Source organism: Falco rusticolus, chromosome 3, assembly GCF_015220075.1.
Source record: "Falco rusticolus isolate bFalRus1 chromosome 3, bFalRus1.pri, whole genome shotgun sequence".
Classification (NCBI taxonomy): Eukaryota; Metazoa; Chordata; class Aves; order Falconiformes; family Falconidae; genus Falco; species Falco rusticolus.
The window spans coordinates 107,811,909-107,836,523 of NC_051189.1; the positions used below are offsets into that span (position 1 = coordinate 107,811,909).

At 45.1% G+C, this 24,615-nt stretch overlaps 1 protein-coding gene across 3 annotated transcripts in view; it reads right to left on the minus strand.

Annotated features, from left to right (window-relative positions):
• Window positions 1–2,743: 2,743 nt before the first annotated feature.
• Window positions 2,744–24,615, minus strand: part of PUSL1 (pseudouridine synthase like 1) — a 29,922-nt gene continuing 8,050 nt past the window's right edge. The window contains exons 3-9 of one of the 3 annotated variants that reach the window (XR_005102957.1): window positions 23,813–24,000; window positions 16,598–16,747; window positions 14,178–14,351; window positions 9,392–9,446; window positions 5,341–5,503; window positions 4,209–4,295; window positions 2,744–2,845 (exon numbers count right to left, since the gene is read on the minus strand). Coding sequence is in view for 1 of the 3 variants with exons in the window: in XM_037378954.1 (XP_037234851.1) it covers window positions 4,264–4,295; window positions 5,341–5,503; window positions 9,392–9,446; window positions 14,178–14,351; window positions 16,598–16,747; window positions 23,813–24,000 (762 nt within the window). In the remaining 2 variants the exon portion in view is untranslated. Of the gene's footprint in view, window positions 2,846–3,096; window positions 3,169–4,147; window positions 4,296–5,340; window positions 5,504–9,391; window positions 9,447–14,177; window positions 14,352–16,597; window positions 16,748–23,812; window positions 24,001–24,615 lie in introns of those variants that run through there. The other 2 variants (XR_005102956.1, XM_037378954.1) reach the window with 2 other exon arrangements.

Sequence of the window (24,615 nt, forward strand, 5' to 3'; positions counted from 1 at the left end):
AGTAGGCAAGCACACGTATCTGCTTACACGGGTCTTTCACTGACCAGCAAAGGGTTTGTACACACAGAAGAAAATTAATACAAACCCAGGCGTGGCTAAGGCATAACTTCAAGCAGCACAGGACTTGAAACAGCCTTTATCTCAGAGCTTTACCAGAGCAAGAGCCACTGAACATCTCTCTTCTAGGTTCAAAGTATAGAGTGGCAGCTGCGGGAAGATAAGGCAGAGGCCTGTAAAATCATTGAAGGGGCAGGACAGGCAAAGCAGACTGATGAGCTTCCGCTTCTCACAAGACAAGCACAGTAAGGACAGCTGTAGACACTATCGGGTAACGGCTCCAAAACAAAAGGAGTTTTTCCACACAGCACACACACGGTCCCAGGGTTCTGTAGAAGCTAGACATGAGAGCTGCTGACTGCCTAAAACTGCCTCCGCGCACACCCCTGGCAGTACGGCTGTGAGGCCTTACGAAGCTGCTTGCACCGTGATACCACAGGAATATTGTTCCCTTTCAGCACCTGTAGTCTCAATCCCCTACATCCCTCCCGAAACAGGAGCCCGCATCTGCTAGGTGAACAGCTGGACTCTGTGATCTTAAAAGTCTTTTCCAACCTAAACAATTCTATGGTTCTATGATTATGTCTTATATTCTCAGAGTGGGCAGTGGGCAATGCCACCAGCTCCGTTGCTGGGAAGTAACACATGAAACTGGCCACAGAGACCCTTGTGCCCGCTGGCACCCACCGCGCCTAAATGCAGCCCATCTAAGCTTAACTATGGAAGTAACAAACAGTGGAAGAGAGGTGGAGGGGTAAATAAACCGCTGTCACGGAGTATTTTACAAATCTTTTACAAGTCAGTCTTCTACCAGTTGCAAACAGTTGCATACGCACTGCAGGACCCCACCATGTACATTAAATCTGCCCGAAAATATTTTCATTCCCTGTGAGAGGTAATAGCAGTGACAGAGTCTACGACTAAACATACATTTTCCAACCATACAGCCACTTCCATACCCTATAACAACATATCATTTATTTATCTACCGTGAGTCTGATCAAATTCAAAATTCAGCTTTGCTTCCCAGAGTTGTTTGTTGGTTTTTTGTTTGCTTTTGGCTTGGTTGGCTGGAGTTGGCTGGTTGGTTGGTGTTTTTTTGTAGTTTTCTGGGGGTTTTTTTTGTTTGTTTGTTTTTTTGTTTTTTTGAGGGGGGACGAAGGCTGTTATTTCTTCTAGACAAACAAAAAACACTACTGAACTTCTGTTTCTGTACAAAGCGATTTGATTTACAAAAACACATAAAAGCATACATTGAAGTTTCCACTGGATATTGAGTTCATTAAATTATTAGAACTGTTTTCATATAAAGCCAAGCTTAAGTCTTTGAACTCTGGTCAAGTGTGAGGTTTTACTGGGTTTTAGTTTGAAAGCATCACTGTCAAACAATCAGAAAGACAGATCTCCCCGTGTACTGGCTGTCCAAATTGAATCAGCTTAAAAGAAACTAGTAATGCAGCAACATAAAAAGGAGCAGAATGCTAAAATACCCTTTGATAACTAACAAGTATTAATGATGGACATAAAAAAAAATTATTCAGAGTAGGAGTGTGCACAGAAGTTCTCTACTGATGGTACATTTTCTGATGCTAAGAGAGCACGTTCTTTAATTAAATGTCTTTAGGTTAATTTTAACAGTTGCTCTGGGATTTAAAAAGAACAAAAGCAAAACCCCACAACAGTTCTTTACGCTAACTGCAGAGTTCGCCAGTCAGTCTGCTTCCAGACTACTGCCCGGCCAGCTGAACCTGGGGCGCTCAGTTACTGGATTCGATGACCAGCCCATAAGCACAATACGTTTTTACTGTAACCAGAAGTTGGGAAACATTTGCAGAAACATCGATAGCAGCGATTCTTGCACTGCAGCTACGATACCCCAGTCTGCAGCAGCAGTTAACGTGTTTTAACACCCAAACAGCATTAGTATTTGGGTCAGTTTTCTGCCCTGTAAATATCCGTAATAAATTTAGTTAGAAAGTTAACTTACCAGAGCTCAGAGCATTGTCCCTCTTGCAAAAGCTGCAGGTGAGTGCACTGGCCTCTCCAAAGAGTTCTCGCAATTCAGAGGTCACCACTAAGCTCTTCACCAGAGCAAACTGCCCTGCAAGACACACTGCAGAGCTCTCCCACATTGCTCTACAGAGAGAAACCACAGGAAGCGAAGATGAAAAGCTGTCACTCAGATCCAAGACACAGCACTTGCCCCGCTAGCGACGTGGCCCCCCCCAGACCTGGGGGGAGAGCACAGCACACAGCCAACACACCACCAGTGCACGCTTTACCTCCCTCCACTGCAAGAGGAGGCACAACGCTCCCACCCAAAGCCGCCTGCAGCGCCAGGCCTGCCTTTGTGGAACCAGGTACCAGGGCATCAGTCCGAGGTGCTCTGAAGTGGGCCCGTAGCTGCGCTCACTTCCCCCTCAAAGGGAGGAAAAGCGAGATCCGCTGCCATTCCCTTCCAGACAAACTGCTGTAAAAACACACGGGCACGTCAAGGTTTGGAGCAGGGAAGTCCCGGTGCTTGTGTTGAAAAATCAGGCCAGCGTGTTACAGCATCCCTGCCCCCGGGTACTTACCCGGCAAGGCTGTACTAGAGAAGCACCAACAGGCACCACGCCATCGGCACAGCGGCTTCAACTCTCCTTCTCCACGGCAGAGCACCAGGGCTCCTCCCAGGTTCTGTCTTCTTTGGGAATTGGTCCCTCCGAGCAGTCTGCATGCTCCACGGGAAGGGAGAGAGTAACCAGAAGTACCTTGCCTTTCCTTCCCATGCTGGCAAAACTGCTACCTGGAACAGAGCGGGGAGGAGATGCATCAGTTCTCGTGAGCGGACACCTAGAAATGGGCCATCCTCGTATTCTGTATCAGGACCACTCACTACTTCAACCCCCCGCTGCCAAAGACAAGGGAGGCCTTAAAAGAGGTCAAAAAGAACTGCTGCCCCCTCCTCTGCCTACCTTGCTGCTCTCCACCGTGCAAACAGAGACCAGAAATTCCACAGTCCTCAAGTGGGCTGTCTGCTCTGGCTTTCTCGGTGATTCTTCTCCTCTCATAGACAGAGGGGAGTTTAATTATGGTGGTGCCAGGCCTCTCAGCTGCACGTTGCTTTCACTGCAGGATTTAAATCGGGTATTGCTTCTTCTGTGAAATTCAGAAGTATTTTTTTTTTTCCCTGTCCTTTTTCCTGTAACCTGGCACTCAGTCATTTTATAACCAAAACGGAGATTCTGGTGTCATTCATAAGAAAAAAACCCCACAAGTTACCCAATGTGTATTTTATTGCTTGGGCAAGCAGGCAAAACCTGAGGTTAGAGCGGGGTTAAAAAAAAAAAAAAAAAAAAAAAAAAGAGTTCTCTCTGCTCCCTGCTCTGCACTAGGATTCACACGCCCTTAGATCACTGCTAGGCTTCAGCACGCTCTGCAGTACCACTGCACCAACAACTGCCAACAGCAGAAGGTGGCAACGAGCAAACCAAAGCCCAGCAAGAGCGTGGCAGCCACCCTCCGGCTACAGAGCCTCCGCTGCCGACCGCGCTTCACGGCCCGCTAGGCTCTCACTCAGGCAGCTGTGCCTCTGCTACCAGCCCAGGCTGCGACTGTTAAGACAGGGTTTAAGTGACCTCAAAAGAACTTGGCTCTGTAACACGCCACATCTTAAGTGTAACACATGTGACTTTGTACCAGGGAACAGAATAATGTAAAAACTACTACAGTTCAGCAAGGGCAACTGCTGATGAGGAGAGGAAGTGGCGAGTACTTTCAAAGGCTGCTTCTGTTAAGTCGCTGCATCAAACAGCAACTGCTGTCCCAACCATGCCGTATAAAGGCAGGGCTACAGAGGAGAGGGCTGGAAACGCTTCATTCTCCTCCGTTTTAAACCTGTATTCCTCCCACACACACCACAGAAGGGAAGAAACCCAAATCCACACAAACAAAACCACCAAGCCCCACTCCTCCCTCCTCCTGTTTGAGAGACAGGCACCAGAATTTCAAAAAAATAAAAGTTATCTGAAAGCAGCATGGAGTTGTTCTTCCTTCTCCCATTGACAGTCTCAGTGAGCAAGAAGAAATCATAGGAAGATGCCTACAGTCACGGTCAATGATTTTTATTGAGACAAGATCGTGTATTGTGTAAAGAGCACTTGGCAAACCTCCATCACACATCCACAACAGTCCTTTCGGATGTGGCTGTATCTCACAGAGCTGCTATTCTCCTGGGGCAACTGTAGCGTTCAAATCTGAGAGGGGGGAAAAAAGAAAACATTGATTTAGGGAAAAAGTTGGCACTGAAACCACCTGAAAGCACTTAAAAATCTGTAGTCTTCATTTCCTGCCTGGGCTCCCTCCGCACTGGCACAGACAGTTCCGCAGCCAGCACCGTGAGGAAAAGCACCATCGGAGAGGACCACAACCAGCAAGCAGCAGCTGCCTTCCCAAGGGCAGGCCGAGCGCCCAGGACCACGTTCAAGCTCCTCGCACAGCTCTTCGTTGCTTCCCTTTCCCTTGTGTCTTCCTTAAGCCCCAGTGTCTGCAGTGCTGCTGCGGGAGACAGCGTACTCTAAGCCCACCTGCATGAGACAACACAGCCTGGAGAAGGTCTGCAGTGTGGTGGAAAGGTGGAAAGTCCTTTCTATCTATGTTTTGTGGGCACTGGATTAATCAGAGGCAGGTTAATCCTTGCAGTTTAAATACCTGCTACCCCTAGCATGGATGTCAAACTTCCACTACGTCACCATTTGCTACTTCTGCAAATTTGCCCCCTACCCATTTATTTTTTTTTTTAATCTAAAAAATTTAAATAGTTTAGTTCAGATGCTGTTAAAGAGAGCCACCACATAAGCAAAAGGATGATCTGCTTTCTGCCCTCCAGTCTGTACTCAAATACCAAGGGGGAAAGTCAGTGAACAGCAATGGATCTGTAGGTGCCCAGATACCACAGAAGATTTGGTCTTTATACGCAGTCAGGGGCAGAAGAAGAATCTATGAGAATTTAAAGTATCATTCACATGAGATCTCAAAGTCATTGTCAACTTCTTTTTTACTACCCTGCAACTAAGAGGGGGAAATCTACCTGGGGAAAAAAAAAATACACATTTTTTCCACAGCAACTGCTGTAAACACCTGTACAGTCTGGGGCACTCGCTGTGACGTGGGTGTCAATGAAGGAAGCTGTGAGCCACAGGTCAGGCGGCACATAAAGGGGAGACTGTGGGTGTCACTGCTCCCTTCAGTATTAGATCCGACTCCTACAAAAAGTGAATGCAAAAGGAATGGTATTCTTACCTGCTTCGTTATATTCCACTGATTTCAGAAAGAGTCCAGATGGTGGAGCCATGGCATTTGATGGAAAAGCCCGTGAATCTTTTATCTCCAGTAACTCCTTTATATGACGAGGTGTTAACTTTCCCTGGCCAACTGCAACTAGAGCCCCAACCATTCTTCGGACCTGGACAAAGAGAGAACATAGCTTAGGAGCTGCCTTTTATAAAATTTAAGGAGATTAGGAAGTTCTGGCTAGTCCTGGACTTGCGCTATCAGCAGCACTGGGCTGTTAAAACAGCCCACTGCTACTACTGACGGCAAGTCAAACTGGAAACCCTAATCAGAGAGTTTAGTGTCTGTCACTCAGGAAAGAAAATTGCCATTTCTTCATATGAGCCTGCTCCTGAATATAGGTACATCATTATTAAACCCAGAATTCCCAGAAAGCCGGATTTCTGGCGCTCTTCCGCTGTTCCCAGTACTATCAGTTGTTCCCAGTGCTGTGCACTTTGCTCCTAGTCCAACATGCTGGGTGTTAAGAAGCAAGCATTGCTCCACACAAAGAATGTTTTGACTCATGTTTTAGGTGCCACTGAAGTATCCCAGGTCCAGACTCACCCATCTGGGTTCAAGCCAGTCCTGGCTGCCCCCTGTATGCCCTTGGTATCACACACCTCCAGGGAGCATTTCCTGTGCTCGCTTTATTTCTTCAGAAAGTTCATACTCCCTTAGTCCCCAAGCACACCCCAGCAGTCACAGTCACCCCACAGTCTGCAGAGGAAAGGTGTTCTTTCCCCTTCTAGCAGGGACTGCATGGGCTGCCCAGGTTCTGGACTGACAGGGGTGACATGACAGCATGCAGCAGCTAAGCTTGTCTGCAACGTGTAGTGGCACAGCATCTTCTAGTGACCAAAGCTGATGGTAGGGAAGGGAGAAGAACTAGCAAAATTATCTTGCGTCCTTTAAGTCTTCCCTCCCTGCAGCTAAAGACATTGGTAAGAATGAGGACCTGTAACAGAATGATCTCCAGCTACACTGCATCGCCTTGAAGCAAGGCTTGGTCTTATCACATGTGGCAAGAAAGCTGAGCAGAGGATGGTTTCTGCTTCAGAAACAGCAGCACCCACACATCTGTCTGTGGCAGGAAGCTCATATGCTTTCTGGGAGAGCTGAGCTCACAGGTTCTTAATACATAAGCAATACTGTTTTCAGGTGGGGGACTATGTGGCAGCTTGCTTCTCTCTCAGAAAGCTTAAAAAGAGAGAGAAAAAAACCACTCAAGTAGGACAGCCCACCAGGCAACATCATCCCAGCGCAGCAAGCTGGTATTTCAAACACCTCTGCATGTCACGACTTCCCTTCCCTCCCTCCACACTCAACAGTTCCAGACCTAGCGGGTTAGTGCATATTTCACACCGCAGAGCTCGCCTCCTGCGTGAGCACCCCTCACACTCCAGCATCCTCTTGGCTAAAGAACATCCTTTGCTTCCACATCCCTGGAAGACATGCTGTCCCAGGAGGGCCAAGATGTATCTGCCAATGCCACCTGCACACCAAATGCTAGCTCCCTATGGCTAGCTATCTATTACACCTCTGTGTGGTGGCTTCATTCCTCTCCACCCCTTTCATGAGCTGAAGGCGTCCTTCTGAAAACAGAGGACTGAGCACCAATCTTCCTGCTGCTTCTTCATGTCAAGGCAACCTCATGAAGTGGCTGCTGAGGAATAACTGACAAGGAAGAGCCCCTCGAGCCCCTCAACTTGTGCCCAAAGTACTCTCAGCAAGGCATCCTAGAGAGGATCCCTGGGGAAACAAAGGATGAAGATAGAGAAGGGCTTCCAGCCTTTTGTTCAGCAAGAGATGAAACTCAAGGAAAGCCAGGCTCTGTCCCAGTGCCACTGGGGTGAACAGGCTTGTCCAAACAGTCCCATCATGAGAAACGTGTCTCTCGAGGGGAAAGAAACAGCACAGTGCAGTGAACTTAACCAGGCCAGTGGTGTCCAGCTAGGCAAGAGCTGAACCCCCTCCCAGAACCTGCCAGCACTTTGCTTGGGCTCACCTGCACTCATTTTCACAGGAGAGATCACGCTACCTCAGGGAACATGCCACACATTCGCCAGACCCAAGTCTTATCTGACAGAGGAGCCACACTGAAACTCAGCCCTTCACACCGCTTGATCCCAAGTCACCCCACTTTCACCATCTCCAAGTTGCTTTTCTTCGTCCACACTGGAAGAACTGCCCTCCGGTCTCAAATTTTACAGGCAACAGCAGTTACCAGCCCACATGGAGGAAACCGGTCAGGCAGACACTGTCCTGCCTCGTTCACCTTCTCGTACCGCTGCCAGAACACCCCCGACTTGTGCAGGTGCAGTCAGTCATTTGGCCTAAATCAACATTCATTCTATGAGTGACCTTTCAAAGTGCACCAAGCTCTTCAGAAACATAAACGCAGTGCTATAATGAAGCATTGGTCTAACTTTCCGACCCATTAATGTTTACAAAAGAATAAACCAAAGTCCACTAAGCATCCTGAGCATGTTTATCACCATTAACATAAAAGGTCCAGCAAACCAAGATATATTTAATCCAAAGGCAAGCACTGTCTCTCCCCATGTGCTCTGACTGTGGAGTGCCGAGAGCCTGCCTTTAAGCAGACAGCAGAGAGGAAGCACAGATACTTGACATATGTTATTTTATCCATCCCTCACTAGAGGTCATTGTATGCTGTGACTTAGCTTTGATGCCTCCACACTTGGGAGTTTGCTAGTGTAAAAGTGGACTAATGGTATGCGTCTGAAACAGCCATGTGCTTGGTGTCTCCCTCCTGCATGCTATTCAGCAAAAATACATACGTACACCTTTTGGGCTGTGTAACCCTTTTCTCTAATAAAACCATCCAAACGGCAATACTTGTAGCAGCTATATGAGGTGACAGCAGAGATCCATCTAGTTCAGTCTGCTCTTTACGACGGAGGGTGGAAGCTGATGCTCAGGTAGAAGAGTGCAAGTTCAGCGAGTGCAGCCTGCTCCTGCTACCCTATAGCCTGCCAGCTCACTGCAAGGCGGCTGCTGTGAACAAGGTTCAAAGAAGGCATTAGGCTGAGGCGAGCATTACGGGTAACTGTCCTCTCTGCAAAATGTCACTAAGTACCATTTCCGTCCTAACGCACTAAATGGGTTACCAGCATTTCCTCCTTGTCACAAGAGTATCTGATGAAGCAAATCCCTGCTGTATGTCAAGCCCTTCTCGAGCATGTTGTTGTTCTTCCCTTGCTCGTATCCAGACACCCACTGTCAGAGAGCTTACAGAGCATTACTTGGCACAGGATAAAAACAAATTTGGTTTGTCAAAACAGAATAAAAAATAGCTGCTTGCTGTTCCCACAAAACACCCCCTCTCTCCTCTAAAAAACAAGCCCTCTCTTGCCTATTCTCTGTCTCCAGAGTGTGACCATGGCCAGGATGGGCAGACTGAGAACAGCCAACTCTTTCCTAATGAGATGATCCATTAAGTTGCGGAGAAAGCAGTCTCCCCTGAGGACAGCAGCGAAAACCCCACTGGAGTTATTTCAAAGAAAACCCAGTGGAGACTAGACAGCATGGCAGAGGGAAAGATCCTGCAGTCATGCCTGCATAGCTGAATCAGGTCTTCCCATCTCTCCTTTGTGCAACACTGAGAATTACTTCATGCTCCGAAGCCAGAAAGTAAAATTCCAGGCAGTCTTTGCTGGGCCCAGTGCCATTCAGCAGAGCAAGAACATATGTCTGTTGGTTTTTACCACTCAGCCTGCAAAGACAAAGATTGCGGAAAACAAAACTTTCCGTCCTCCCACACAATTCTGTGACTTCGGACATTCATTTTAGAGACAAACTTAAGAGATTCTGGTTCTACTGGATCAAACAAAGAACACAAAACCTCACCTCTCTGATGCTAAGTCCCTGTGTGTGTCACGCAGCTGTAACACCAGCTGTGCAACAGAGATGGCACAACATTGTTAAACTGATTAACAGTTACAGCAACACTTTGGTTCTTGGAAGGTTGTGTGCTGAATAAAACACCAAATAGTACCTGTCGGTAAAGAAATGCTCTGCTCCTGAACGTCAACTCCCAAAACTCCAGCCCCCTAAAGAAAAAAACAGAAAAAGCATTTAAAATTCTTATTTCAAATGGCTCTTCTACCCACAAGAGAAGTATAAATCACAGGTGAAGGTGAGCAGAATGGATAAGAGGATAAGAAGCTGCACAGCCCCCAATTAACCCCAAAGAGCACCATGAGCTTTTGAATACCAGACTGCTCATTTGCTACTCCAATGCAGACATTTTCTAGGGTGAGGCAATTCCTGCCTGGTTTGTATGTACCTAGTTTTAATGGGGCTTGATCTTCCTGCTACCTTACGCCTAGGTATATAACGATTCAAATAAAAGGGAAAGGGCTAAGGTCTGCTAAGGTACTACCGATTTGAGGAATGCAGTCTGATGCCTCCTGGAGAAAGGAGGCAACAACCCCCAGTAGCGAAGCAACTCTACCATTTCATTTGGAGCTGTCTTAAGAGAGTCATGTCGTCTTTACAGGTTTTGCAGAATGGATTCCAACACTCAGCAATGCCTACTGCAACATCCACATGCTACGGGAAAAGTCAGGAGAAGCAACTCAAGACACAGACATGCCTGAGAAATTGAGCTGCAGCATAAGAACACCAGTGACGGCAGACAAGAAAGCACTCCAGGCTAAGAGCTAGCAGAGCAGGAAATAGCAGATGAATATTTGGGGATGGCTGCATGGATGCTACTATGCAAGAAGACATCCTCTCTCCTCACCAAATCTGTCTGTTCATACAGATACAATTTTCCAGAAGGTTTTATGGTAGTAACCTATATTTCTCATAAGAACTCTACTGAAGCTAACTATTCCAACACTTCACCGACACTTGCATCCTCTGCTAAATCTTTCCAAGTTGCTTTCTAAATACTTCTGTGTTTTTGTTGATGTTCTAGTACCACTTCCAACACTAAAACCCAATGCAAAGCAGTTCTCAGGAATAGTCCTGCAGGGAAGAACTTGTATGCACGTTTCCTTCCTACAAATTATAAAAATCTGATATGCATATTAGATATATAAGAACACGTACACAAGTATCAACAGCACAAAAATTAGGTTATCACTTCAATACCTGCATCTTCAAACTTTCAGGCTACCAAGAAATCCTAGAAGCTGCTTTGATAAAAGTAACAATAAAATAACAATAAAAATAAACTGTTAGCAAGTTTGTTTCTAAGTGGTCCTTATACCCCATAGCATTCCTACAGCAAAAAGAAATGAAACTTACCTGACATAAGCCAGAAAACTAAGTATTTGCATGCAAACCCTCTGCTCTCCTCCCTTGCAACGAGCCCAGTAGCTGGGTATCAAAGGGCTATGGAGATTTGAATCAGCTGTGAGAAAAGCACAGCTGCAACATATTCACCTGGAGGGTTCAGATGGACAGGCTGGGTTTGCTGGAAACACCTGAGTATCAGGAAAGGGGCTGCCCATTCCCTGGGAGAGGAGGCAGCTCTTGCAAGCCACAGAAGAAAGGTGAAGCAGGGACACCACGATTCACAGGCCCACATGGGGCATCAGGGCAGGGCTAGCAGGAAAAGAAACTGAAATAGTCATTGCAGAGAGCAGCCACAAGCTGTTTTGTCGCAGGATTTACAGATAAATTACTGCTTTTAGCCCTCCTTGTTGTGTATGTGGGCATATGCAAAGGCAGCTCCTACCTCCGGATTCCTCTTTATGTCAGGAAATGACAGTGTTTCTACCACTTACATATGGTCTGCTCTACCCCAGCTCAACGTGCATGGCATGCAGGCATGTGCATTGCTACACACATGCACAAACGCCCAGTATATCGAGGTCATAATTCAGCTCAGCTCTTTAGCAAAGCACAAGAGACAATTTTTTCAAACAGAGACAAATCCACCTCTCATCAAATTGCATGCACCTTCTTTAGCCAGGATTCTCCTGTCTTGGTTGTCTTGACAAGATATATTAAGCCACAAAAGATGAGCTGAGATACTTGGGGAAAAATATCTCTTAGACTTCAAAAGAGAACAAGATGTTTTTCTTTAAGGGGAATTTGTGTTTTTCTTGTCAATCTCACAGATAATTTTGCTTACCAGCAAAAAAATCCAGCTGTCTTTCTCCATTTGGCAGCAGAAGCCAGCACCTTGCAATGAATAATACATGTTCTGCTCGAAAACAGGTGACGGAGCAATCGCTCCCTAGGAATAAGTGATGGGGCTAAGTCTCTGAACACATCCTTAGCATTCAAAAGCATTCTGTATGGATGGGACACTAACTCCATTTCCACTGTTGCTGAGCAACCGAGTTTGATGGAAAGAATCATTTTAACAGTTAGTCTTTTAAACAGACAAGTGGTCAATTGAGAAGAACAGTTTAAGTTCAGAAAGGAAGGAAAGAAGGAAAGAAAAGCTGCATTATTTGACTAAGAGACCACAGTTTATCATTCTGTGGATTCCTCCCTCTGCAACAGGAAAAAAATTCCTTAGATTAGGCTAAAAAACCCAAGCTTTTTTCTATTATTTCTAAGCTTTACTGCTGTCCCAGCCCTTTCATTGCAGGAACAGTTCACTTCTGCTACTGCAGTGAAGAAATACACACATATACACAAATTCAGGCATATTTGGTGTCTTATTTGCAGAACGGACAAACACACACTGAACTCCATGAGTGCAATTGTTCACATTCAGAGAGTTTTACAGATTAAAAGTAACTACAACACTGTAATTAAAAACCCCTTAACAAAGGGGGAAAAAACCCCAACACCACCTAGCCCGTCGCAAAGACCCAAACCCCACAACTTTTCTTCTAGATCAGAAAATTCACGGTTGTGGTTGTTACTAACAAAGTAGTCTAAGAGAGTTAAATGCCATTTTAACGCACTGAAACTAGGCTTCTCAAAGCCATCCCCTTCAGCCTAAGCATTCATTAAATCAATTAATATCAACACTTTATAAAAATGACTCACTATAAAACACAAGTTTGGCTGCATGTGTCACCAAAAGCAAAAATATTCCATCAGCAACTTCCTTGATGCTTTTGATCCAGTTTAGGTTTGCTCTCTCTCTCTCGTATGAGCTGTTTTTGGCCTCATGTGGGATGGGTTTATGCAGCAAGTTATGCGAAGAATGGCAATTTCCCTTTTACCGTTAAAATCGAAGACGTAAGAAAAGAGCCGATCCGTATTACATCTCGGAAATCAGACAACCGACAACAGCAGTTCTGGATTTGGAAAGTAACCTGGTATATATGCACTCACAGGTGATCTTAACAAGACTTTTAATGGTTATTTTCAGGTTAACTCTGGACCCTGCCACTTACAATGCTACTCATCATAAAGGACAAGATAATCTTGTGGATGAAGCATCTCACTGTTACTTGCGTCCCCAAGCACAACCACACTTGCCAGAGGGAGGACAAGCTCTCCTTTCAGCAATGGCAACCCAATAATAAACAGCAAGAATGCAGCCACACGAAAGCACCCATTTTCCGCTCCAGCCTTCCTTTTCCCATGGGGATGATGTTTCTCAGCTGCATAGAAGGTAGGAAGTGTTTGTATCTGGCACCAACTGCCCACATCCCTGTGCTTATACAGCAGAGAGCAGCAGTGGAAGTGCCATAGTCAACTGGGTGGCTCTTTATAATGCAGCTGTTTACTGACAAGCACCAACGCTGAGCAGGAACAGCAGGAATCAGAGAAGATGGGAGGAACTGAAAGACCAGGGTTACTCAGAGCATACAGATCTCTCTGTTTTTGCAGCTCGCTTTCAGTTTTTATCTTACACTACTGCTAGCAACATACACTGTTCTATGACATGGACAAAGAAACAGTAGGCTATTTGCAAACTGCAGCGAGGCTCTGCCAAAGCTTGGAGCATGGCACTTGTTGTTACAGACAACTCGGTAGGTATTCAAATCTAATGGAAGGTTGTTGGGGAAAACTACAAAGAAAAGGGGTTTCTCCTAATCAGAAAACAGGAAAATATGGTTTGGAGACAGGCAACAGCAAGGTTTGCTTTCAAGCTGAAACGCATCAGCCACTTATCCGTGAAAGAAGCAAGCATGAAAGCAAAATCCATGTTCAGATCATAAATACCCATTATCTTTCTGGGAAAAAAACTTCAGTTTCTGCTAGAGAGAGAAGACATCCCGCCACTTAATTTCAATACTTGCAAGACCTGGTCCTGAAAGAACCTGACACTCAACAATCTTTTGTTTATGTAATGACTGAGAAATATTGGACTTCCCTTCATCAGCATTCCCTGGGAAGATAGTAGGAGTTACTGGTGTGAACTGAATGATCTGCATAGCTACAGCAGTGACCTAGGTGTTGGGTGGGTTTTTTTCCTTCTGTTTGTAGCCTTTAGGCAAAGCCAGGACACCACTGGGGCGGGGGCAGAGAGGGGGAAATACCACCTCCCATGGCGGAGCCGGTTGTTAGCAACAAAAATGAGCATAAACGCTGGAAGCACCTCGTAGGAATTACTCCGTACCAGATTCCATACGCCAGTTTATAACAGTCTGTGTTTTAATGTACAAATAACTGGACCAGTTTCCCTGCCCTCATTCCTGCTCATCTTTGTCCCTCAGGACATCGGGGAGGAGAGGGCAAGAAACGTCCTTTCCAAGCTGTCACGAGGCAGAACCCTGCTGACACCATCACAGGACTGTGAAAGCAATGCACAGCAAACAGGAGGCCAGTTCCCAAAGCAGTGCTGGAAAGCAGCTTTTCTGACAAAGCAAGCACCAGTTGACCAGAGCAGCTCTGCAGCGAAGTATCGAGGCTCTCACCTGTGTTCATAGTGGTGGGACAGGAAACCAGAAGAGGGCTGGATGTCTACTTGGAGGATGGTTCTGACTGGAGACTGAAAAGGTGTTTCAGAGTTAAGTGAGCGAAAGGTGCTGAAGTCGTGGGTTCCCAGCAGGAACTGTGCTGCATCCTGCATGGCAGGCACATTCAGGTAGCTGAAATCAAACATGCAGAGCAAAAGGAAAGGAGCATCAGGTGGGACCAAGTACGTTAAGTGGGTCAAAAGTCCAGTTAATTGGTGAGAGGCTTAAATTTGGCATGCAGATTTAACACTGCAGCACTGTGGAAACACATTTTGCAAAATGGAGTTTGTCTTGTAACAGCCCAAACCACAAACCAAGATGCCAAGTGACCTGAGGTCTGAAGGTATTGAAAACCCCAGGCTAGATGAGGGGTTGGCAGGCACATGCTTTTACGCAAACCTTTATCCTGCTGTGCTTGTAACAGCTCAATTCAAATAACTCTATTCAAATTGTTGGCTAGAGTGTAGGGCAACCGAACCAAAATCCTTTGCAGTATCTGGATCTTATAAACTGAAAAAGATGTTGCCAGGTAAGAAAACATCAAACACTATGATGGCTTTCCAAACCTTAGATTTGCAACAGCCAAAAGCCGAAATTAGGAAGTAACAGAAATGGAATGAGTGAGCAAACTTTCAGAGGTGAAGCCAGCGTAAACCCAAAGTTGGATTTTACAGAAGAAAGGGCCAAGGGTAAAACTCCAAATGTCAAGTGTCATTCAGATTTTTTCATTGGAAGTATCTAGGTCTCAAGCAAAGGAATTTAGATTTACAAATACATTTGCTGCACAGATGCTTATTTTTATTGTATTTTTGTAAATTTCTCCTAAGAACACCCTGAGCAAGTATGCATGATGTATGGCTTAAGTTTTTCAGATCTTAGCAGAAGTCAAAATGCTCCTGAAGAAAAAAAAAAAAAAATCAAGATGAGATTTTCCAACATCATTAAGCTTTTTCACTGTGTTCAAGAAAAATTACTAGTATCCTGGTCACACTGAGAAGCGCTGATGTCACCTAGTTGGCAACTCAGATGCCTACAGAAGTTTAAAGTTTATTATGTGTTTCATACACCAGATGTGTTCAGTAGTGCAAGTAGTAGAAGCTATCAGCTTCTCCACTACTAGCAGTCCAAATATCCCAACTTTTAGTGAGACAGCTCCCATTCAGAGTTTCTTAAATACTCACCCTATCCTTTATGTAGTATTGCTATTTGAGAAAGTTAACTGCAGTGTCTGGATTAAATTAAATGCTGTTTCACAAAGCTTGAGATGAAGGCACGTTGTGCACATAACATCTAATTTTGCAATTTCATACTTATTTTTCCCTTCCACAGCCCACAGAAAAGAAAGTCAGCAATTTAACGTTAGGACAATGTCATCTTCATTCCTCTGCTAGGACAGTTGAGATTACATTTTTTTCCACTACCCACAATTGTTATTCCAATAGTGATGATGAAATGGCCACAACCAGCTACAAACCTGTTTTTCTATAATGTTGTGGAAAACCAGTTTTCTCCAATGTATGTTTATCTCAGTACAACATAAACTGAAAGGACAATGACAAATTATCTTCTGGGGTTTGTTTGTTTTTTCCTCACTCACTGTTTATCATGTCCTAAGTTGTTGGTTTTTTTAAATGGCACTGAATTTGTTTTTCTTCCCTTGCATATACAAGCACTGATTTGTTATTACTCAGTGGCTACTCCAAGAACGCAAGTGAACACTGAGCTAGATACACGGGTTTGTTATTGTAGGGTTGCTCAGAGTCATGGCTCTCCCTATTCAAACATACAAGCACGCAGACAAGGAATAAGACAGCAGATTTACATACAGTTGCTACCAGAAACAGGACTGGGGGGGGGGCGGGGGAAATAATAAATAGATAAGTAAATAAATAAATACTTTTCAGCCTTCATTCTTGCCTGCCTGTATGGTCACACCTAAAACTCTGAGATCTGCCGTGCAATGCATTTCTGCCTCTCTGCATCATATCAGAGCGCTGTTCCCTTCAGCCAGCTGTCCAAATGGGTTTGCTGTATGAATTGGCAAGGTCATCTGAGGAAACGCTCATCACCGCCATGGGGAGAGACACAGAAAGTTGTTGATGGACTGTGCCTGGAGTCACTGAGTTATTTCAGCAGTGCTAAGCATGTCTGTCACAGGTACAACTGACAGTACAATGAAAAAAGTCTGTAAGTCTCAGGTCTCAGTGAACATAACTCAGTGCAGTTGCACTGCTTCCAACAGGGAAATCTTGTCAATACAAATGGGGAATCTGGTCTCACGCATGGAAATTACTCCCCCCTTGCTTTCCCCAAAAGCCAAGCCTTTTCCAAATGTTGATGAGGTAGCTCCCCAGGGAGGTTTAATGGGGCACACTTACCCTCCCGCAGGAGCCCAACAGAGATCCCTTTCGAACACTGGTATTTCAGAATGATGAGCGCAGCCCAACAACAGCCGATAAACGTAGGTTCTTGACAGTGCACAGAAGCGTGCATGAAAGGTATTGGCCACTTGGTAGGCATTCAGAATGCTGTTAGGAGAGAAAGAGATGGAGAGAAATGTCATGTGCTAATTCAAAAGCTGTCGCCTGGTCACCACATAGATGGTAACTAAAACATACAATGGATTCTTCGAGACACTGCACTTCCTGACAGCCAATGACTAACCAGTGACCGAGGATATGCACCTGTAGGCTGCCACAGGCATCTACAAGGTGGCAGAAGAGCCCTGGCATCACCCCTGTCATCAGATACACAGTGAAACTGACTTTGGGTCATCTGCTACCACGCTTTGGGGACACTCACACCATCACAAAAGGCCCACAGTTGAGAAGTGGCAACTGATAGCATGATTTCTTTGTTGTGCCGTGAAACCAAACAGCTCACCCAGCCCATCAAACTGTACTGCACATCTGGCTGAGAGCACATGTGTTCCTAGCGATGCTTAAGGTGAGAGGCTGCGACTTCCCAAAGCAAGCTGACTCCCTCTACCTCCAGCCGAGGAGCACACCTTACGAACACTGTGCCATTCCGCTTTTGCAGAACCACAGTCCCAAACAAGAGCGGGACGGACTCCCCCAGTAACAGAGACCTCCGTGCTTGAAGGCGGCTATGCAGCTCGTTGTAGCAGACGGAGATACTTGAAACTAGGTCACTTCCCTCCCACCTCCCCCCGCAACCTCCAAGACAAATCGGACTTTGCTGCAGCAATGAAAAAAAAAGGTGCCTCCCACCCATCATCTCAACTGAGTCTATCTTGAAAACAGTGGAATGCTACATGCAGGAGACCTCCTGGGAACCTCGCGTTTCATGTGTGCAGAAAATGTCTTTTGGGGATGTTCGTGTCTACTTATCTTCCACTGACTCTGGGCAGTTAAATCAAGAAGCAGCTTTCTAGGCAGCTTAACTCCCCTGTTTTCTTCTATAAGCAACAGGGAGAAATTGCCTTGTTTCTCTAAGCCAGCACCACCATTACCATCAAACGCAGACAGCCTGGTAGCCAGAAGGAAAGGTATGAAGGCTGTCAGAGAAGAAAACACCCTTCTCTCTGGCAAGGGAGAAAACAGAGCTTCCCTATGTTTCTGCACCTCTCCCAAAGTGTTATCATTGATTTGAACATGTCAGCAGCAGTTTTTACTGGATTTGTTTCTCTTATCCCAGAGTACTGGCTACTCACCGTACTGCAGGGATCACACAGCAAGAATTTGCTATTACACAGGCATAATCTCTCTACAGGTGTTACTTTAGAGGATACCTCTCCTTAGAAGGTAGTTTTTCTCCTGCTGCACGCCCTTCTGTCTTTGGAGCTTGGCATAGTGAGGAAAAGGGACCCAGGGAAGCCAAAACATATGATACCATTTGGGATCAGGTAATAGACAAACCTATTTATTTACTTAAAAAGGTTGGTGCTTCAGGGATTTTTGCCAGCTCAAGTCCCTCTGGCTCCCATTCCTTGACTGCAAAGGCTCAGACCACAGAAGAAGAAATTAAAAGTTGAGCCACAGGCCTCCACAATGATTTGCAATAACAAGCCCAGGAGATTGCTCCACTATTATGAACTCTCAGTAGAAATGCAAACTACATCCTCCAGGCCTGCACTGGAGTTTGAACCTGGGACCTCCAGTGTTTTCTAAACACAGTAATATAATTATTACATTTATCTTCCTCTATCTACATGCCTCCACAAGCATTTAATCTATCTTGAACTGCTCTTGTTAACACTTATGTGATTTTTGTTAAGTAACCATCCTTTCAGTCCCCCTGATAAGAGTGATTCTTTCAGAAAAGCCTATTTATGCTCTTAAACAGAGGCATCCTTTCCTGCCTCTCCTAGCAGGTGTAATCGCTACCATAGGCTCTTTCTAGCTAGCTAGAAACGTCTTTCCAGCATTTATTCCAGCAGCTACCTTTCAGCACTCATTAAGATCCCATTTTTTGAAAGACTGCTGGAAAATAAGAGTCTCATGGCATTCTTTACCTTTTCAACACAGCCTGAATTTCACAGGTTGAAGGAAAAAAAGCCTGAAGACATCTAACCAGAAATGGCAATATATTAGATACAAAGACCGTCTCCAGAAGTACATCCTTCTCTTTCCACTGACAACAGAAACTAAATGCCAATTTGCAAGAGGTGGGAGGAATTCCAGCTCTGTCTTGTTGTCACTCAGACAGCTTTTATTGTGTGCTCACAAAACCGAAACCAGAAATAGGAGGTATGAGTCTACTGTATTACCATCGCTACTTAAGGGACAGCTAAGTCCTCCTAAAGTTACCCCATCTTTGAAACACACCCTGGCCTTTGCAGACAAGGTCCTTCCACATATGCTTTGCAAATCTAAGACAGAGCAGTTGATAGAAGAGACCCATCGTGCTACAAAGAAGATTATTATTGCTGATGATACAGTCAGTCAACCAGCTTGGAATTCTGTTTCGCTTCCAAGCTCTATCAACAACAATGTGCTCTCACAAAGATCCCTCTCCACCACCCCCTGCTTGCAACCACATGAAAGTGCTGAGTTTTCTCTTCAGCGTTAGGAGAGAATTCTTCTTGGCAAAGTAGTATTTACACAGGGAGGAGGTGCCTGCTGAATACACTTAGACTCATGCCCATCACCAAGCTCCTTAATGGAATGCAGCTAAACCATTTTTAAAAGGTTCAGGCCAAGGCAGAAGGAGTAGAGCTGACTGCATCCTGATCAACTCTAACTGATCAGGGCTGTACTGCATCCTGTCAGAAGATACCACCTCCTGACACGTACCTGCCAGATCTTAGCAAGAGACAAAAAAACACTTTTCCCATCTGTGAGATTCCCACTGCTCCCTCATTTTGGAGACACTCTCTAACTTAAAACTTTCTTCAGCAGCAAATTTCCTGTTTGCTCTTGGACTAATCAGTCAAGGTATCACAAAGCTAGCAGTAACTATGTATGTGTGACTACTATTATTGAAAGTGGCATGGTCACAACAGTAGTTTTAGCTCTTGAGGACAACTTATTCCACTAAAGCTAGGTAACACAACTCAAAGTTACAAGCCTAAACTTGGGGGGAAAAGACTGAGATTCAGTGGCTGGTGATGGACAGAACAGATCGATTATTGCTGTGGTACCCTCTGGCTGTAGAATCAGCTAGTTTTGATTCCCAAACAACTGCTTTAGTCTTTTAAGGAAGGAAATCAAAACTGTGACCTACTTCATGTTCCCTGTTACTGCTAGAATGCCCAGAAACAGTTTGACTTCCAGGGAGTATATATTCTGACCTAGTTTTCAGTCTGAGCAAAAATAACAACCAAAACCCTGCATAAGTCAAATTCTATTTCAGAATCCTTTTTTTTTTTTAAAATTGACACAGCAGTCTGAAAAGAAATCTTCTCCAGCCTCACCCCACAGCAGCTGCATTAGACTCTTCACGCATACGTCAAAAAAGGTGAAAGCTGTCAAGGGACAGTAACTCGCAGATGTTAGGCACGCAACTTAGCTTGAGAGAGAGAGATTTGCTTTGTGTTCTAGCCTCTCACTGTAGAGGAATCTAGCTGCTACTTTAGAGGCCATTTTTAAGTGCAAAACTGTTAGTCCTGTATTATCATGCTAATGTTCAATCTCAGGTTTGGGATGCACGGTCTGACTTGTTATTGGATGGCTGTTTGTGGGCTGTGCAGTAGAAACAGTGAAATCAGTAGTATCTGGTTTTTTTTCAGGTACCCAATGCGAAACCTTTGCTTTCAGAGAAACACTCGATCAGCTCCGCAAACTGCTATAACACATTTTTGTAAATGAGGTGGGGGAGGCGGGAGAAATTTCCCTTATGGATTTCTGGGGATTGACAGTCATGCATTTCTAACAGCAGATGCACTCTAAATCAAGCCCAAGCAGCATAACAGTCATCTCACACTGCCCTTGGGCTGAGCTCACCCACTCCCAAGACATCGTAAGAGGGTCTCACGGAGGGACAGCAACAGCTAACATTGACAGTCAGAAGACTGTTAGGATCAAACGGGAAAAGCAGTGTGGCCTTATGCTTGTCCCCAAACTGTCTGAGGGCTGTCAAAGGAACTCTAAACCTCCAGGGAAAAAGGTCAGTTAAACCAACTTAATAAACAGTCACTAACAAGAACTATGTGCCTCTGGTAATAAGGCTCTCATAGTGCCTTCCTGCCCTCCTTCCCAAGCTCAGATTCCACGGATTTTACTTCCTCTTTCCCTTCACCCTCTGATGGCTCCCCTGGTGCTTGCTCAGAGGCGAAAGAATGCAGCTGGCTCCAAGACTGTTGCTGCAGCTTCTGCTCCAGTCACTGACCGAGTTGAGAGCCCACCAGTAAAAAGTCCCACTATACTTAAATAAATGCAAAGCATCACTGACATACAACTCCAGAAACGCTGCATGCAGACACTGCAAAACCCAGTCCTGAGGCCATGAGAGCTACAGGCACTAAACACTTCTTCGACATAGGCCTACAGACGGTACCTAGGTGGGATCCCAGTCACAATGTACCTTGTTACAGCAACAAATGTCAAATTACCAGTCTCACACACATACACGACTATCAGCATAGGTTGGAATTCGTTCCCTGGAATCAATATGCCCTCTAGACGTGACACAGCAGAACTGTGGCGGCAGAGGCCCTCCACCTAATAGCGCTCCTTGCATCATCACAGCACATGGTCTAGAGAATGGCCACTAGACCAGAAAGTGACCCCTTCAGTCCATCTGTGATTCACACCGAGTCAGTATAAGGTCTGGAGCAAGTCACGTCAGGGACTGCTGACCAACACTGAACTTATTTTACTCCAAGTAACTTGTTGCTCCAGCACTAGCTTAACAACTAGTTAACCTGTGTTTCACAGAATGTTAAAGCAGATGCAGAGTTTCTGCAACCTAGCTAGCCTCTGCCCAGCACTGCAGGTGCCACTGGCATGTCCAGGGCACGCTGGAATGTCTCACCCCCTAGTCACATCTGCAGATTAGCAACCTATCTCTGCTGCCAACCAGGGGCAGGCAGTCTGCTTTGTTGCCTCTAAAAAGCAGCAGACACCTTGGAGAGTCTGATCCTGAGGGCCTGGTTTCCAGAGGTACTCAATGCCCGCCAGTGTAGTCAAAGCTAGAGAAGACTCTGCCACCTGGGACTGCTTTCCTCGGGTTCCTTCCTTTGCTTAAGGTTAGAATGCTTGCAATACGCTCTCAAAAAGTCTAAACAGCTGATTGAATTGCAGATCAACACCTTGCGCAGAGCACACCACAGCTTCAGCCAACTTAGACTAACTCACTCTTCACTTTATACAGCATGTGGAACATGCACGGAAGACCTCCTGGGAAAAAAGTTAAACCATTGTTCATGTCTCCCTCCTTCAGACCCCAAACACTTTTTGAGCACCTGCACATTTAGAGCTGGATTCACCGCTCCCCAAGCCCTGGAGAACTTGAATCCTCCCTTGCAAAACCAAGAACAGATGCAAGTATGATGTCAGTCCTCAAATCACAGGCCTTGCTATGTCAGCATTTGGGTCAGGCCTTATTTCATACAGAAGAGATCAGAAAATAAAACTAACTGGGTGACAAGGGAAGAGGGACGTACTTCATAGTAATGTTGCTATTCTCACAACAATCCCTTGATTGGGGTGGATGTGCTTTTTTTGTCCTGGGCCCTTGCTCTGGCACGGGAAACTTGCCTCCACGATCTTCCTTCATGTTCACATCACCAGACATCAGAAAGACTGCAGTAACATGAAGCAGAGCAGCCTGGGCCTCTGAGTAATTACTAGCTGGCATCTTGCATCAAAGTTTTTCTGCTCATCTAAATACCTCCTATAAATTACCCATCTTCTTGCACAACACTCTGTAGTGCTTTGACACACTCGTCAGTAGGGTACTGCATGGAGATCCAAGTCCTGTTGTGCCAAATGCTGTACAAACAAAGACAGTCTGTACCTTGAAGAGTTTTTAGTTTATGCAAATAAGACAAAGTAACACAAGAAAGAATAGAGCGCAGCAAAGCAGCTGCTGGCAAATGATATGTTGATTTTATGACACAGCACAGATTTAGTTTTTAGTCCAAAAACCTCAACGCTACATTCAATTTACACTTTAACCATGAAAATGTGCCCATGTCTGGGGAAGAACACAAAAACTGATGGCTGACAGAGAAACTGCACAACAGCTTGAGAAGAAAAGCAAAGGAAATGAAATTCAATCCACCTTTTGAAAAATTCACAAGGCATAGTAATTATGTAATTGATTCAATATCCTAACAGAAACTGTTAGTTTAATGATCTTTTTTTTCTGCCTTTGAGGGTGGGCATTCAGACCCAGCTCATGCAGAATAAGCTTGCTCTGGAATTCTGCAAGAGTAATAGCTCTAACAAGAAGAAAGAAGAACACAGGAAGAAGAAATGGCTGTTCTGCTCTCTGCAGATTGTTGTACCAACTTCCTCACTACACATTCATATGCAGCTCTCCCTAGTCATTAACAGTTGGGTATAGCGTGAACAGTGAATAAAACATCAAGTCTTGCTATAAAAATACTAAACTGGGCCTTTTGATGTAACTTCTCTAAACCACGTCAAACAGTTGCCTTGGTCTAGCAGGGAAGAAAAAGAGTCTGATCACGTGGGAAGGGAAGAGTAGACTATGCTAACACTAACAACAATTTTGTTTGCTTATTCTTCATCTTTTTGCACAGATATAGGTGAGCGGCAATACTGCAGCCAAGTTTTTGCTAAATGCCAATTCAATGAACAAAGAAAATTAGGGAGTTTGGGGAATAAAGCAGCACTGGAAGTTAAAATAGTAGTGTTCTGGCTCACACGTGAAACTAGAGTCATCCCAGTGGATTCAATATTTACATGGTGATCTCTGTCTCTCAAAACTCCTCCTGTTTTAGGGGTACCAGCATAGATTATCTCATAATGACAATGGTGGAACAAGTTTGATCTTTAACATGCCAGGGGTCTGGTAGCAGCAGAAATACACATGTGCAAGGGAGTGGTTTGCCAGCACATGTAACGGGAAAATACATCGCCTGGGTGAAGATGGGAGATCATTGCTGCATCTCCTCCTTTCTCCAACAAGGGCAAAATAAAAATTTTGACTTGCCACTAACTCACCGGATTGGCTCAGGCCTCAGGTGGCAATTAAGACTGTAGATGAGCTGTTTCTCTTTAAAAGCTGGCTTCCCCGGTGCTTTCTGGATGTCGAGGTGAGCAGAGTTGCAGAGTGCATGGACACCAGTATCTGTTCGGCTGGAGATGTGGAACTTGATAGGAACAACGGGTTTTAGGTTCTCCGCTGCCTTCTGAAAGCCAACACAAGGTGGATTCATGAATAGTGGACTCATTTCAAGTTAACCAGGAAAAAAAAAATTGTCCTCCTTGCTAACCACATGTCTCCTGATTGCTCACACAGAAAAGTAATTGGAAGTTTTACTGTGGGCTGCAAAGAAAGGGATGGAGGGGAGCATGTTTGGGGGACTTCTCCTAGCACCTGCGGCTTCTCACCTTTTGTCCTGAAATCACCTTGAACAGAAGGAGACTCACATGGCATTTTGGATGTTATGTGTACAAAGTAAAAAAATATTCATCTCCCTATCCTTTGCTTTATATCATTGGGTGAGTGGGAAAGAGGACAGAATTACCCATTTAAACCCAGACACCACCCCTGCAATTTACTGCTAAGAACTCAGATTACTTTAGCAGTTCTTAAAGAGCTGCAGAACCCAGTCCTTAAAGGGATGGAAACAGCATGCAGTGACGTCTGAATGACATCAGCCAAGACACCTGAAGGAGCTCAGGCTGCATCCTTTGCTTCCAGTGCAGGCCAAGTATGGTGTAAAATACTGCAGCTTACTGCTGCAGGCCAAAGTTCTTTTCCATCCCCAATGGGAGCAAGGCTACAGAGAGCAACATGCTTC